The sequence below is a fragment of the Drosophila sechellia genome, chromosome X (assembly GCF_004382195.2).
Source record: "Drosophila sechellia strain sech25 chromosome X, ASM438219v1, whole genome shotgun sequence".
NCBI lineage: Eukaryota > Metazoa > Arthropoda > Insecta > Diptera > Drosophilidae > Drosophila > Drosophila sechellia.
The window spans coordinates 16,007,981-16,025,499 of record NC_045954.1 but is presented as its reverse complement, the minus strand read 5'-3'; the positions used below and the strand labels follow the sequence as shown (position 1 = coordinate 16,025,499).

Here is a 17,519-nt window from a genome sequence, read left to right as displayed (position 1 = left end):
CAAATCGATAGAAATTTACAAGACTAATAAAACTGTGAAAAAATATCAAACCATTTTTCAAACGTGTGGGCGTGGCAGTTTTGTTCGGTTTGTGGGCATTAGAGTGGGCGTGACAACATGGGTCAACAAACTTGCTCTGCGTGTATGTCTCTAAATCTGTATGCTTTATCTAAACCTTTTAACTCTTATAGTTCCTGAGATCTCGACGTTCATACGGACATGACCAGATCAACTTGGCTATTGATCCTGATCAAGAATATATAGATATATACTTTATTTGGTCGGAAACGCTTCTTTCTGCATGTTACATACTATTCAACGAACCCTTTTACTCTACGAGTAACGGGTATAATTGTAAGCATGTGTTCATATTAAGCAAAAAACAAAGAAATGCTAAAATTCATCCTATCTTCAAAATGCCTAGCAATGTGTAACGATCTTACTCGTTGCTTCATTTCCGACGTTTCATTACCTAGCGCTTAACATGGCGGTTAGAACATTTAAATACGTGAACTTTGAACTTTACCTGTTAAGTACTCGTTACTGCAGTGCTAGCGATTATTGCTTATCCCCCTGGGCCGTTAGAAATTTGATTTTCACTCATAAATAAAACATTTTGGTATTATGTATAGTTTGAAAAATTAATGTTTCGCGCATCATGGAGATTCACAACTTGTAAATTTCGTTCAAAATCAGTATATACTACCTGCCTTTTATATCATACCATTCAGACATTTCCGTTTTAACGCATTTATTTCCATTAATACCTCCCACAAACGGCTAAAACAAATGTTTTTTTTTTTTTGCGTTGCTTACATACGTACATTTTTATAATCTGTATCTAATAAAAAGAGTTAGGTTGTGATATGTTTTAAAAAGACAACAAGAAATGTATTGAATTAGTACAATAATATAATTTACACATAATATTTGTACACATATTCTGTTAATTTGATACGCTTTCAATCGAATGAAAAATACGCTGCTGTCATACATAAAATCCGCCGAATTTTCTCATAACACCTTTTTTTATGTCACGTGGTAAATAGTCTAGTTTTAAATTTAATATGTGTCTATATGTCAAAATACACTAGTTAGTTTACAATAGTGTAGCCCACAATCTTCGGTGAACCGAAAATATTGGTATTATGCATTTTGTCAATATTACGTTAGTCCAATACAAAACAATTATTCACTTTGGCATTTCCAAAGGACTAGATTCTACCTACCCGTCATTGGAATATAAGTGTACATCTAACCTATGCCACAAGTGGAAAAAATTTCGAAATAAGGAGTGTTTTCGAAAAGTTTTTCTATGCTACTCACTTGTGTATTTACATAACGTGTCTGTCAAATGGTTCTCATTCTATACTTATTCGATCTTTGCTTTTTGCTGTTGTAATCGGACAAATTCAACTGTTTTAGTGATTTACACTTGTGGAAACAGGTTTCCTACATAAATAATAGCATTCGAGAGAACAAATGTAAATTATACGACAAAATCCTATCTATCTACTAGTGAACTAAGTAAAACGCATTAAAATCAGGTCATGTTTGCCCATTTCGTTTGGCTTGATATTTGGGAATATTCCTTCTGCTCCGGTGATATATTTCAACTAATCGGAGACGAAAGGCCGAGTCCCGGTCATTCCTGTAAGTGATTTAAGCAATCTTCTCGCCCTGTAAAGTCTAAACTCATGGCATCGCTCGTCCTTGGTTACCATGCTCCTCTCCCCGCCTTACTGACTATTTAATCCATCTGATCTGGATAGCGAAGTCTTCTAAAATTATCACAAGAAGTTGGCATTCGTGTGTTCAATGGCGCTTTGTCGGCGTCACATGTAGGAGGGCGAGGACTTGCGCGATCTCGAGCGTGGCTTCGAAGGACTCTTTAGGCTGTGGCGCGAGCTGCTCCGCGGCTTGAAGCCGCGATCGTTCCACGGCTCCGAGACCCGTCCGAACCAGTGTATCAAATCCATAACCTCCAGCTGAAAGGATGGTGCATTAATGTGATGCTAGTTTATTCGTTCATTCATATCCATGTGCTCACCTGAAGTGTTTGCGGCAATTCCTTGAATATTTCACACTTGGTCAGTTGCGCATGTTGCGAGAGAAAAGAAAGACATTTCGACTTTAAAGCAGTGGCCATGTAGCGATCGGCTATTCCAAGTAGGCAGACCACGGAGTCCTCGTCAATAAGAGAGTATAGGGTGTTTTCGCACAATTCCTGTTCGACGTACACATATTTGTTATTGTACTTGAGAGTGCTGGAGTACCCATCTCTTACCTTAAGATCATCTATAGAGTATCGATCTGCCAGGAGCATAAGCTCGCACACCTGTTCGGCACCAACTGTACGATCAATAGGAGCGCCGTAGAGATAGAGGAGCAGGCGCCGGAAGATCACGGGTGAGGTGTCTGTGATGATGACCTTCCGGTTGATTGACTCCTGCATGCCCGACATCAGGGCCTTCTTGAACCACTCACAGCGAGCGGCAACGATCACCCGATGTGCCTTGAAGCTGTGCACCTGCAGGACTTTTGCTGCCGGCTCAGCGGTTTCAGGGACCGCTTCAGTTCCGCCTCCTGCCTTGGCAGCACCAGGCGTGGGTGCGTATGTGTGAACCTCGAACTCCATGTCGGCCAGCTGGGTGGAGTGCAGCAGGCGTAGGGCGTTCTTCGAGAGATTGCTGCTGGCGGCTATGGGTGGCTCACAGAGGTGCCGAATGAGGTTTAACTGAAGGCAAAATCACGATCGTTAGTCAGATACCAGTTTGAGATATAGCAATCATAGTATTACCTTAATGCTATTATAATCATAGTATTGTTTGCGATCCAGATACATTGCATCCTTCTCGCTCAGGCCCTGATTTAGGTTGTTCTCGTGATCAGCCATTTTCAAATTGTTCGACAGCGTGCAAGTGTCGTCCAGCAATCCCAGTTCAATCACGGACTGAGTGAACTCCTGTTTGCGCACCAGCATGCAGATCTGACTGATGGCGTCCCGCAGGGCGTCCTTGTGGTCCAGTAGCTTGGCAATGACGCCATTCTGTAAATTATTAAGAGGTTGAACTGGAGTTCTTAGCCATCCAAGTGGACCAGGTAGCTTACGATCTGACTGGTGGCCAGCTTGAAGCAGAATTTGAACTCCTTCCAGCCCAGCTTGTCGTCCAGTCGATCGGAAAGGTTCTCCACGATGAAGATGTAAGCGGGAATGTCCATAATCAGTTGCTCGAGGTTCTGGTTGATTGTGCTGCTTTTGCTCAGGAAATCCATTTCGCAGAACGTAGTCCTGCAATGATTTAGAGATCATAAGTTGGTCATCCCAACCATGGTCCACGGTTACCCACTTCTTGTCCTTGATTATTTCGAGCGCCGCCACAATCCTGCCGTAAATGTCGCGCATTTTCCGCACCTCGTACATGTAGAGCACAAACTTCAGGTCGTTTTCCGCCGAACTTAGGCGCTGCTTGTCCGAGAGATTATCGTAGAGCGTTAGACCCACTGGAGCACCGCGACGAGGACGTGGCGAGGGTTCGCCTCCATCGGCAATCTGCAGTTGCATGACAATAGCATCTTCCGCCTGTTGTTGTTGGAGGGGCAGATCCAAGTGGGAGCATTTAAGGTCCTGTTAGGGAAAAATAGTTATTACTGCTTAGACAACTCCTGCTAATCCCAAGCCCAACTCACCTTACACATGATTTCCAGTGAGTTTTGATTTCCTCTATCACAGCGGTCAATACAAATAAGGTTGATTCGATCTGTTGGATAGAATGGATTAGTTCTCTGGCCCGACATACAATTAGTTGTGCCCGCGTAACTCACTTCAGGTACTAGGTAATTAACCAGCTCGGCTTTCTCGTCCACACTCAGACTCACAAAGACTCCGAGTACGTTCTGCAGCAGCTGCTGAACTTGCGACATGAAGATGGGAATGCGGGTGCGGATGTACTTGACGATTTCGTTCTTCTGATATCGCGTCATGTGAGCGGCATCCGTAATGAAGATATTGCAGAACTGTAGCACCTTGGCGCAGCCTAAAAAGATGCATACTCCTATAGAACCTGGATAACTGATATCCCAGTGACTCACCAATGGCACACTCGCGCAAGGCATCCTGAAAGGTGGCATAGAGTTGCGCCGGATCGCGGGTTATGTTCCCGGGATTGATGCACTGTATGACCCGATTGAGAATGCCGTGCAGATCCATTGTAACATTGACCACAACTAAAAGCAATCCGTAAAGAGTTACGCCGATATACACCGGATTATAGGCTCTATAATGCTTACACTTCTTGAGTCGTATCAGCCGCAGGTACTTGCGTGTCGGCTCCACCAGCTTGGTAAGCGATGGCTGCAGTTCCGCGAAGCTGATGAGCTTCTCGCACACATCCTCGTCCAGGTCCGGAAGCAGGGACTCCGTGTACAGCCAGTGCAGGATGGGGCCCAGCAGGAAGTTGGGCAGATTGCATAGCACGCCCACGGGCGTCAGCGGCGACGATGGCGGCGTGTCCATGGAGCTGGGAAAAGGCGAGGGACTCCGGGCACGGTACGGCGATAGTGGTGGCCTCCGGATGCTGCAGATGGCCAGACCAGTGGTCGGCGGCATGGGCGTCGGCGTTGGCTGCAGCATCAGGTCCTGGCAGAAGTTAAAGATATTCTTGCAGTGCGACTGCGATGTCTCCAGATGCGAATCCGAATGCGAAGTGGGCGGCAGACGATACATACCGCCACCGCCGCCACATTCGAGGCTCAGCAGACCCGTGGTCCTGACCACCGACTCCGAGTCCCCGGCGTTGCCGTTGCTCAGGCAATTGAAGCTGCTGCTGAACTGATGCACGCGCTGGGCGCCCAAGCCGGACGAGGGCATGGTCTGAAAGTCGCACGGCGGCTGCAGGTAAATGGGCGAGAGATTCAGGCGAGGCAGGGACTTCTCATGCCCATCGTCGTTGGCCGCCGGTGCCACGGAGATCCGTATGGGATTCGGGGTGTTCGGTCCACTGTGGCAGGACCTGGTCGCAGGACGAGCGGCATCCGATGACGGGGCACTGTTCACGCACATGCTGCAATCGAAGCCATTGAGCCGCAGTATGGAGGCGTGCAGGGCGTACTCCAGGCCACTGGAGCTCTTCACCATCACGTCGCTGAAGTAGGACTCCTGCAGGGCCTCGCCGAAGCTCAGTTGCTTCTCCTGACCAGCGGCTTGGTTGTCCTGCAGGCGCTTGCACTCCACGGCATACCAGTTCTCGCAGCTGAGCACCAGCGTATCAGTCGGCGTTAAGGTGTTGGTCTGCGTATGGGAAAGGTCAAAGGTTAACCAAAGGGCTCTGCAGAAGGAGCACATATGTATGTGTGTAGTACATACGCTGAACTCGATGCTGTGGCCGGCGAAGGCGCCGAAGACCAGGCGCGGATTGATCTCGTGGACATCGAAGGTCTCGCAGCTGAAAAGAACACTGGCCGATTCGCAGAAGGTGCCGCAGTCTTTGGATTCCGGTAGCGGGCTGACCAGGTCGTTGTACCACGTAATGTCACTGGTGTCATCCAGGCGGAACTTGATGCTGTGTCGGAGAATATTAGGATGACTCTACGTTTCTTCAGGATTAGCTTACCCCTCTAGACCGGACAGCTCCCGCTTTCCCTCGAACGTGCAGCAGACAATCTGAGGTTTTTGGGAGTGGGTGTATATGTTAGATGGACAACTAATTCAGGTAGTTGGGAAGTAACGAAGCAACTCACCTCCCAGGTGCCCAGGAAAGTGTGCACCAGTGCCATGTCGGTTTTTTAGTGTCCTGTTTGGAGTTGCCTAATCCTGCGTAGAGCCATGTATCCTGGCCAAGTCAGTGTAACCGTGTGTGTGGGTGTGCTTTTGTCCTGCGGTGTGGAACTGCAGTTTACCCAGCACCAGCGGCGACCAATTTGCATGCTCCGCTCCTTGGATGCGGCCAGGAGTCGTGACCACTGTCCACTTTTTCCTTTTCCTGCCTCTAGAAAGGACCTCTTCTGGATACGGTTATCGATGTGCGAGCGTGCATGTGTATGTATTTGTTGTTGCCAATAACTGTAACTGCGCTGCCGCTGTTGCTGCTTGCTCCGCTACTCCGCCGCCAGGACTCTCTGCAAGGAAACCAGCGAGTCCTTGCGCTCTCGCTGGCGCTCTCGCTCGCTCTCCTCCCGGCTGTTCGTGCCCGCATCCTGGCGTGAGCAGCAGCTGACAAAGCTCCGGAAAAGGGGGAAAAGCTCCGGGAAATGCGGAAAATCACCGTAGTTGGTTATGTATGACAATGCCACCCACGTTCGGCGAGCTTTCTATTTACTCGTCCATGAAATGTTTGGGCAAACACAACGCACGCAACTCCTGACGTTGGACAGGAAACCCATTTGCCGTCACTTATTTTCACACAGCATTCGGTGTCACTCAAAAAATAATTAGAAAAGAGTTGGTCCTAAGAAATCATGAACATAAGTTGAAGATATTTTTATCAAATACTACATATTATATAATATACTCCAAGATGTTTATAAGGGAACAAAATATAACATCTTTCTAATGTTAAAATTAAGGAACCCATATAAAAAACTATTTAACTTTTAAGAACAAGGAAAACATTTATTTTGGCGCATTGGACTAAAATTACTTTTCGAGCTTGAAAATACATTGCAAACATAAACAGTGTAAAAATGGCATTCGAAACGTAAAAAAACTCAGTTTATAAATTTAAAATTTATCACTGCAAGCTTTTTGAATACATTTGAATTTAACGCTCAATATAGCATATATAATATGGAATATAATTTATTATTAATTTTAAAACAATTTGCTATTTGTTCACTTGTAAAGAATGCAAGCACTTTTTCTTCATTTTAAAGGCATTTGTTAATCGAGTCGAGAGTATAAAACTTTTGTACAAATTGTTAGTTAAATGGAACGTTGCAGTTTAAATAATACCAAAAAATGTGGAAAAAATATGGCTGATTTTGTTTGTAAGGCTCCTCCAACTCGGCGCTAGAAGTCCAGGAAGGCATCGATGGCACACTGATTGGTCAGCTGGTCGAACTGCCTGTCCTCGTAGATACGGATTCCATCCCTGGCTATAATCTCCCGCGGCGAGAGCTGCAAATGGCAATTGGAAGACTATTCCATGGCATGGTAAACTGAATGTGACTTACACTTAGCAGCTGCTTGGAGCTCAGTTATAGTCCTTGTATATGGCAATCCTCTGGAGCGCCATCACACTGCGGATACGCTGGCGCGGCTCAATGGTGAGCAGCTTGCGCAGCACATCCCTGCCCTCGTGGGTGAGGTGCTGCACCTCCTCCGGCAGGAAGTCCTCGCTGTCGCCGTCACTGTCCTGCAGGCAGCCGTTGATCTGGGCAATGGATGGGGCATTGGACAGGCCGTCCTCCGGCTCCACACTCTCCCTCCGTCGCAGCAGGTGACGTTTGATGTTGGGCGACTGCAATTAGGATTATAATACCCATTAATAGTGAATCCTTTTCACTAGAGCATACTTTTCAGCGACGCTGGAAATTAGCCAAGTCGCAAACCCTCATGCAAAATACCTCTGCCAAGTTATACAGGTATATAGCTATATAGATAAACAACTAGAACCCATCCATGTGTCCAGAGTCTCTGATTTCTGATTTCAAACCACCAAGTCTGCAAGATATCATGGGTAGTCACAACCAAAGCGATGAGCCATACTCCTCTGTGTATCTTCACCGCCTGTCAGCTATTCCAAAAATAATAATTAGCGTCCGTGCCAACACGATCAACCGAACAATGCTAATGGTGAATGGTGACGCCCTGAATCATATCTAAATAACCAAACAATTTGCCACAGACACATGAACACGCAAATCACAAACGTCAGCTTATAGACAGAGCCAGCTAACCACATGGCTCTGGGTTTTTTCTTCTTTTTTTTTTTTTTGCCATGGAACTCAATAAGCTGGAGTAAACATAAGCATATCTCTGGGCCTCATTATTTTTGTTACAAATTCTTCTAGGAATTCAATAGCTACAAAAACACGACCAATTCACAGGTAAAAGGGCTAATCTATCTAGCCCGCCATGTAATGGATCTATGATAGAGGAGTCTGAAATGAGCTAAATGTTATTTTATCAAATTTTTTAAGTTTCTAACTTAATACATATGTTTCATTTAAAAAATTACAAATTAACTAACAAGAACTAAGAAAAATCCAATGGCTAAACTGTAAAATGTGTGCCAGTTAATCTGAAAAGCTAAGGAAAAGATCGGGGTCACCACAAAGTACCATGTTCCAATTACAGAACCAATATACCTGATATAAAATTCATATTTTCTACATTAGCTTATAGCGCAAACCATCATAATAAAATGGAACTTAAATAATGAATATTCTGGAACTTTTAAACCAATTTCAGCATCACTTCTAGTGCAATTATGTCGATTACAATGAGATAAACGACGTTGGAAATCAGAAATCTGAAGTCTGCGATCTGAGATCTGGATACCCGACTTGGATAAGATCCATGTCTAAGATCGGCTGTGCCTAACTAGCCCGGCAAAGCTCAGATCGGCTCCACGAGCGCTAATGCATGCAAATTGGATTCAATTAGCGCGCTACTACTTCTAAAATAGAAATAGAAAATTTTTGTCGAGTTGATGGATGCTGCTGTTGCTGTTGCTGGACCCATTGTCGCTGTCGCCATGGAGAGTGCTGTAATACTCGCACTCTCACTTGCCGAGTACGTTCCAGATCTGCGGTCACATGGAGGGAATCATGGGGAAACCCGGTGGCAAATGTCAGATCGACGGGCGAATACCCCACATGTCAACTCAAAAATGGCACTTTCTAGATGCTCGTAGGGATTGGGACATATGTATACAAGCATGTGACATTTGGAACACCAGTACACCGGAATAATACTAGTCGGTTCGATCAATCACATTTATGGAACACAATATACAGCAAACTCCCCATTGAATAGCTAAATTCATGCAAATCTAATTTGACAAACGCAATTGTCATGTAAAAGCCACTTACTTACTGACACTGACTAGCTGCTAATTACACGGGCTGCACTTGAATACTCGCACATATGGCATGGGTATAGTAGATGGCTCATGGAGGATGACTATGGTCCGGGTTCGAGCAATGCACGCACTTGAACTTAACATGCACTGCCGACCGGAGAAGTGGCCACCTCTCGGGCATGACCCAAAAATGGCATTCACGATGGGAGACGGCGACTGCTGGCACTTTCACGGCGGAAAAGCGCAGGTGGCATTCGGGAAATGTCAGCGAATGGCCCCTTAGTCATCCAGATTCATTCCCAGACTCAAGGTGATCGTTGGCCGGCACATAGCATACAAGTAAATGAATGTACTCATATGTGTGTATCGGTGGATAAAAGTCCAACTTAGGATGCATTGAGTGGTGGCCTAATGCCGAGAGATTTCGAAAGGTTTGACCTGCATTTGGAGCAACAAATTAAGCTTAATCAATGCGGCTGCGACCGCCAACTGACAAACAGCGAAATGTTGACAAAGAGAAACAGTTTGGGCTGTGCTTAGCTTAGAAAAATTAAATTAAATCACAGACGAGCGAGTCGCGGCTGGGCGACGAGAGGAGGAGAGGTAATGATCATCGGTGGATCGGGGTAGATCTGGATCTAGAGCGCGGGTGGAGCAGGGCGGCTGGCACTGCCACTGGGGCTGACCATGCCACCTTCCTGGTTCGTTGATTCGAAAACAAGTTGCGAAATGAGATGAGTCGAGCGCTCCACTGATTCTGCTCTGGTTCCCGCAGACGCTGGCGATCTCCGTCCGTTCATATTATATCTGCTTTATCGCTGACAATGTGACGCATGGTAATTGTAATTGCCGGCACGTGAGCTGGACGCTGGCCTGGCCGCCACCAGCTGTCACTCCATCGGAACTACACTACAATGGGAACTAGAACCATTCCCAATCCAAATGCCTATCCACACAAAGTCACTCCTAATTACACTTGCTTTTAATGGGGTAAACCGTTCGATCACCGAAGAAGCTTTAGTTGGATTCAAGTCCAAGTTGGATGGCTGGCTGACCACTACCCATTAACAATAGTTCAATCATTCAAGTGCACAATACACCAATTACATACATGTCGCACATTCTTCCTCTCCGTGTATTCAAATCAGCTAGAATGCGACTTCTGCGTTTGATTTGGCCAAACTGGATCACAGAATCACACACAGATTGGCCTGGCCCAGTCATGGGTTGCCGAAGACCATCTTCCGTTTGAACTACCATAGGTCATCAACCGCCTTCCTTCTCCGGCTGCCATTCGCTCGGTTGGCCAATTATCGTCGCGACAAAGTTTAGTGCGAGCAAAAAGCTTGATAGTGATTATTATTTTTATATTTCCCAGAATTAATGTCCAGAGATAATTGTCTTAATCGACTGTACATCGCATATTGCACAGTCAGCCAAAAGCCAAAAGCCCAAAGCCAAACCCCAAACGAAAAGGAAGCCGACAAGAACGGATTGACAATACTGAAGTGCGCAGCAGCAAAAACCGAAAACAATCAGCAAGATTTCGGATTTCGAATGGCCATTGCGGCTTTACGAGTGCTCAGCTTGCCGATGAGTGGTGGCCTCCACCGCACAGACCTAAACAAACGCGCCAGGAAGTGCTCTTCGATCTGGCCAAGATGTGTGGCAAGTCGGCGAGTTGGCTCAAAATCCGTGGCGTAATAGGTTGCTCAATCGCCAGATTCGAGATGTATTTATTTAAATGCACATGCGCATCCATATCTAGCCAAAGATAGCCACTGCGATCGCCTGCAGAAGAACCACATGGCCACATGGTCATGATGGGATGGGGATGGGCCCTTTTCAATTACAGTCATTAAAATGCGTGTCTACTTTAATTACAAATTTCAAAACAGAAAAGGCGAACGTCGCGCAGAGGTGGATAAAAGTGCGCATAGATTTTGCAGTTTTTCCCCTGGGGGAATGTCCATCGTCCATGTCCATCGTCCATCTACCAGTCTCTAGTATCCACTAGCCACCACTGCCAGGCACTGTCCACTGTCATTGTCCACCAGTTGGACAGGCTGGACGGGCTGGACAGCGGTGTATTATGCGACAATGACCTCTTTTCCGTGCTTAGGACATTCAAGGCCAATAACAAAGAGTTATGTATCCATGAGATACAAAGGCGACTCGGCCGCTGTTCTGCAGTCTTGCAGCTCTGCAGCTCTGAAGCTCTGCTCGCAGGTCTAGTACTGGATGTGTATATGCAGACGGATGTGGCATGCAGCCAGCACTGGGCAACAAGGTGGCCCAAGTTGGATGTGCAGATTTGGGCCGAGCCACAGAACCAAGTCGGGAAACTAAGCCCCTGCTGCCCTGTGTAATTACCTTTGCCAGGATGATAATGATAATGATGATGGTAATGCTCCTGCCTCGCGATCTATGCTAGTTCTCCCTTTCGCTTTTGTGTGTGACGACCAGGACAATGTTGATGTTGATTGCAACGCATGTGCATTTTATATTATACTCGTATGTATGATGGCAGACCGAGCACATCGTGGCCATTCCCCGCAGTTTCCCCCTGCGATTCCGCCGATCATCCAATCTTAAAAGGCTTTACTCCACTCCAAGCAAGTCCATATCCATGGCCAATGCCCAAGTCGTGTCGGCAGCGCACAAATTTATTGCATTCGCTGCTCCGCAAAGAGCCTGCAGAAAATCTACGTCCAGAAGAGGTTCCCTTTGCGGACTGCGCAAATATTTATGCAAGTCAAGAGCATAAAAATGTCGCAAGAAAATGAGAAGACCAGTGCAGCCATTATTGACCACTTGGCCCAGCAGGCAAGTGCTTGTGCATCCTGCCCTCCACCTCTAAGGCGCCGCATTCCCACCTCTTCAGATCGGACGACACGCTAGGAGGATCGGCAGCCATCCACAGAGCAGTGCCCATTCCCGAGCCCGGCCAATTTTCCACCATCTTCTCCAGCTCAGCGCCAAAAAGTTGCATTTGATTTGGCGCTGGTATGAGTATGGCTCCGCATGAGCTTTCTCCATACCACAGATACCCTAAACTACAGGAGTTACTTAGTTAGTAACACCTATATTTAACTAGAAAAATCTATATCTCAGATTGAAATCTTTAAGAGTTCCTTAAGCTGATGAAAGTATCGTATTTCTTAGATCTTCGATCATAGATCATAGATCATCATGCGATCATATCTTATTAAAAGAAAGGGTATCACTATTTCGGCGTAGCCTAGGCAATCTCACATTTTTTAATAGCATCGCCTACTTTGGCTGGAACTCAGTGGTCAGGTTTTCTTCTAACTTGGTTGTCCTCCAGCAGAGCTGAGGTTTTTTTTTAGATCGGGCAATTAAATGTCTGGTGGGAGATATTCTGAACTGACTATATATGTTGCATATAGATACATACATATGTGTATACAAGGACTTGCAAAGTGCCATGGCAAACCTGAGCTATAGAACTCTTATTAGACTCGTAAAAGTGCGATTTAAATCTAAGCTAAGTTTAGACTATTAGCACGGTAGTCACACCATTAGAATACGTCATCTTTGCCATGAACAACAGTTCGCATAGTCAGAGTTGTTGTTCCTCAGCCGTTCATCCATGGAAATCATTGAGCCAACTTAATAATTGCAATTATGCATGATTTTTCTAAACGCAAATATCTAAAGATTATGAGATTCATTTTCGTGACGAGATCTACGAGATCAACAGAACTATCTACAGCGCGATCGACCTTCAAAATTGGCCTACGACTGGTGTTGGTGGGTCGGTCGTAAAGGTTTTCGGGTTCTGGGTATTTGGTATTTGGGTTAGCCATCCATCGGTTTTGCATACACTTTACAAGTTCCTAGGTACGCAACTACGTGGCCAATCCTGCCTAACTATAGATTCCGAAAAACAGGTAGACAGCCGGGGCCAGATAATCCATGGGCCCATAAAACCCAAACCGTACCGAACCCAAACGGGTCGTAAATAAACAGATGGGTCGCGTTCAATATTTCTTGGACAGCCGACTTAATGTGGCTTTCCCTCGTTTATCTCGCCCATCTCGGTTACTATCTCGCACCATTAGTATCATCATCGTGTGCATTCTGAAATCAGACTCTTTCCAAATCCAATCAGAGCACGTTTAACTTAAGAGCTCTTCTCCCAGAACTTTTCCGCTAAACGATTGTCCGACCTTAGAGACGTCGACGCAATAGTATCTTCTGCTCGCATAAGGCACTTCGTTTCCATGGGTGCACACTCGAAGAGAAAAGAATCAAATGATATTAGATGCCCCATAATTTGATGTACGAACTAAGGGAAATCTTAAACCCATTGGCTATAAATGAATAAGGGTCTGAATAATACATATATTATCATACGATTTCAAATGATCTCTATTCGAATCTAGAGTATATTTCATGATCTATCTACGAATTACGATCGAAATCACTGGCTTTGATTGGATTTTTTCGGGTGTACAACAAGCATTATGTGGCATTTAGTGCCCAATTTGGAGGAGGCGAAAAAGTCGTGGATGTGGACTTTCATAAGCGACAACTACGGATTGGGCAATTTAGCGCACCCACGAGCGTGTGGAACGCCACTTTCTGGCGGGGAAGTGGAACTTTCCACCGATCCAAACGCATCTATCCTTTTTGGAGCTCATGTGTACTATACATACACCTTATATTTTATCTGGTGGCAGTCTATAAAAAGAATCGGCAGGCCTGTTTGGAGCTGCCCCCAGCATTTATCATTCTAAGATAATCAACGATCGGAAACCCCCTGCTTTGATTATGTTAATGATGTTCCTCGGCGGGATCGAATGCAGCCTGGTATGGTATGGGTATGGGTATTGGTATGGGTATGGGTATGGGTATGGGTATGGGTATGGGTATGGTTATGGTCTGGTTTGGTCCTCTTCTGGCCACTGGCTTAGTTCGTCTTTGGCTCGATTGCTAAAGTTCTTGGTGGTGCTGGTTGCTGGTGCTGGTGGAACTAGCAGGCATGCTGGCCCCATGCCCCCTAATCCCGTCTCGTGCCCAAGTAGATACCGGTTTCTTTTTCGCCAGGCCAACTCCTCTGCCGCCTCCGAGCAAGCTGGCGAGCAAGCAACCCCGCCAATTGCATTGAACCACAATTAAGCATTTTTCTTTGGCCCTGGCTGATTGCTGATATTATCATCGTACCAACTGCATTTGAAAATCGTGCTGCGTTTAATGACGCTTATGGCAATCGATCAGCGCAGGGCGGGCGGGCAGCCAGCGATCCTGGCTAGTTCGATTTTATAAATAGATCCTACCAACAGTTGCCAGTTACCAGTACCACGTATCTGCGGTCTGCCAAAGAAGTCTCTGCAGAAGACTTACAAATTGCATTCGCTTTAAAAATAACAGCGCGCAGTGAACAATTTGCCGTCTATTTATGGAGAAAGGGTTCTGGATGGGAGATGGTCATGGCATTGGGATTGGGGATGGGGTTCTGCAGTGCTCTTTCGTTCCCGGCTTAGAACGCCGAACTAAAAATACCCATATCCACGGGATCCTTGCGACTGCGACTCTCACGTACGCATTCCCGCTGCCCCATCCTCTAAAATTCTGCCTGCTGCGTGCTGCGTCTTGCTGCGGCTGCTGCTGTTGTTGCTGCTGCTTATGCTGCTGCTGCTACCGCCGCTGCTGCGACGTTCGTGCCTAGCACGCTGTCTATGGCCATACCGCCGATGCTCTGCCGACGCCGACTTCGGGCGTTCGTGATCCGGCCGACGAGTGTATATAAACGCCCCGGCGCGCTGGCATCCACTCAAAGTTTTTTTGAAACTGACCGGTGAGAACACGCGGCAGGCCAGGCCAGCAGCGCAGTGGATTAAGAATATATATATACATATACATAAACCACACGAATCCCACCTACATATCACACACATATATATATTTTTTTTTAACCAAAATCTACCTTTTTTTTTAACTCTGTGCGTTGTGTGTTCTGTTGCAGGACGCGAAACGAAAATCCCAGAATATTCTCAAACGAAAATTGCAAAACCGCAAATTGTTAACAAATAAGTGTATCTGTGAGATACGCAGTGCCAAAGCAAACACAGTTTCTAAACCGACGTTACCGCTTCAATCAAAAGGTGAGTGCTGGCCAAGGCCAAGGTATCGAAACGGGTGGAATCCTTGGTGCAAGTAACGGAGCCTGCCTTATCTGCATCGGTGGCGGGTCATCGAAGTGGCCAAATGGGTGAACCAACCGATTGGGTTTCGCAAATCACCGCCAGCGTCTCTTAACGAGTTTCGATTGCCAAGTCTTGGCGACGACGTACATATGTACCTAGATGCAGTTTTGGCCAACAAGAGCCGCTCGTAAATTATAAAGATCGTATCTTTGGGTGGGAGCGGGCATGGGGTAACCATGGCTTCTCGACCAGACAGACACACGTTGCGTAACACCCACGAAATAATGGCCAGTAATGGCCAATAGTTGAATAGTCTTGTGCAGCCATACAGCACAATTCATCATTCAAATGCACATTGTTTATGGGTGCCGGGCTCAAGAACCCCATTAGATTTGAAATCGAACCGTTATATCTGATATTTCTCTTTCAATAAATTAGGGTTTATCCATGGCCATTAAACGGCCGAATTAATTAGCATAAGGAAATGAGCAGATGGCCAAATTTGCAAGTCAGTCGTTGTCAGATGGTCCGAGATGGTCAGTTTTGAAAAACTTAAGTGATCACCGTTTAAGTGCCGCATTTGAATAATTAAACGCTTTCAATGTGGACCAGCCGGTGGCGGGAGAAAGGAGGCAGCATCATTAGATGCACAGGCAGCCAGTGGCCAGTGGGATGGATGCCAGCAGGACTGGCGGACCACCGGGTCTACGAACTGCCGCCGACGACAGGCAATTTCAATTCAAAGGTAGAATTTCATTTAATCGAATTACAAAAGAACCAAACGAAACGTAATTCCGCGGAAGACGAAACGATGATTGGGGAATTTAAAGCGGAATAGAAAGTCCGGACCACATTTAAAAAATTCTCAGTGGAGGGTCATTGTGCAGCCGATTGCTTTGTGGGTTCTAAATAAAGTCCCCCGTCTGTCGTTTCCTTTCCAGAATGAAGTGCCAACTGCTTTTCGTGGCCACCGTGTGCCTGGCCAGCGTTTGGGCGCTTCCCGTGCCCGACGAGGAGGTGGCCATCCAGCCGGACAGCGGTACCAAGGCCGAGCTCCTGACCAAGACCGTGCTGCCACCGCCGTTGAGCCTGCTCCCTTGAAGCCCGAGGCCGAGAAGCCCGGCAGAGACCAAGACCATAGAAGCCAAGGCCGCCGTTCCAGAGCAGCCCGCACCCATCACTCCTGCCGCCGAGCCAGCCAAGGAGATCAACAGCGTGGAAGCTCAAGTCGAGCGCGCCGGACGTAGAGACCGCCCCAGCTATTCCCGAGAAGAAGACCCTGCCCGAGGAGGCCAAGCCCGCCCAAGAGAACGCTCCCGTTGAGGCCGAGAAGAAGCAGGAGAAGACTGCCCGCACGGAGGCGGAACCCGCTGCCGAGGCTCAGCCCCAGGCCACCAAAGCCATTGAACAGGTCCCCGAAGCCCCAGCCGCCAATGCCGAGGTGCAGAAGCAAGTTGTCGACGAGGTCAAGCCCCAGGAGCCCAAGATCGATGCCAAGTCCGCCGAGGAGCCAGCGATTCCCGCCGTAGTTGCCGCGAGAAAGAGACACCCGTGCCCGAGCAGCCCGCCCGCCAGGAGAGGATCAACGAAATCGAGCAGAAGGATGCCAAGAAGGACGCTGCTGTTCCCGAGGAGCCAGCCAAGGCCGCTGAAGCCACACCCACCGCCGCCCCTGAAGCCCCCAAGTCGGACTCCAACATCCAGGTGATTGCTCCGAGAAGAAGTCCATCGAGTCAGCCCCTGCTGCGGCTGCTTCTCCTGCCGCCCAGACTGCCCAGGCCAAGTCCGGTAGGCCCCCAAGCCAGTTGACCAGCAGAAGAGCACCGAAACCGTTGCCGAGTCCGCTCCCGTCCTAAAGACCAATGCCCACTTGCTCCGGCCGGGCCACCAAGGTGACGGAGGCTGTCAAGGAGCAGGAGAAGGAACAGCCAGCCGCCGATACCGCTGCCAAGGCCCTGCCAGAACAGAAGAAGACGGAGGAGACAGCAGCACCAGAGCCAGCCGCCGCCGCTGCCCCTGCTGCCGTGCCGAGGCCAAGAAGATCGACGAAGCACCAGCTGCCGAGCCGTGGTCAAGGGCGAGAGGCCATTGCCAAGCCCATTGCCAGGCACCGTCGGCCGAGCCAAAAAGTCGTCGGAGGAAAAGTCTGACAAGTCCGAGTCCAAGGTCGATGAGTCCTCGGAGTCCAAGGAGTCGGAGGAGAGCAGCGAATCGAAGGAGAACTAGGAATAGTAAGAGCTTTACATCTACCACCTTGCCTTAACCAACTCAACTCCAACTCAACACCGCACCGCACCGCACACCGCACCAACACCAGCACCAC

The 17,519-nt window shown here is 47.5% G+C and overlaps 1 protein-coding gene and 2 pseudogenes across 1 annotated transcript; 1 reads left to right on the top strand and 2 right to left on the bottom strand.

Annotated features, from left to right (window-relative positions):
- Positions 1-979: 979 nt before the first annotated feature.
- LOC6614909 lies at positions 980-6,057 on the bottom strand. Its single transcript, XM_002039290.2, is given in 14 exon segments — positions 980-1,988; positions 2,051-2,227; positions 2,288-2,737; positions 2,801-3,049; positions 3,112-3,292; positions 3,351-3,628; positions 3,691-3,716; positions 3,719-3,761; positions 3,826-4,037; positions 4,093-4,227; positions 4,291-5,290; positions 5,366-5,561; positions 5,613-5,662; positions 5,740-6,057. Coding segments are annotated over 14 exon segments (3,186 nt in total). The 5' UTR covers positions 5,776-6,057; the 3' UTR covers positions 980-1,835.
- Positions 6,058-6,995: 938 nt separating this feature from the next.
- Positions 6,996-14,610, bottom strand: LOC116802068 (annotated as a pseudogene).
- Positions 14,611-15,139: 529 nt separating this feature from the next.
- On the top strand, positions 15,140-17,496 carry LOC6614908 (annotated as a pseudogene).
- Positions 17,497-17,519: the final 23 nt, after the last annotated feature.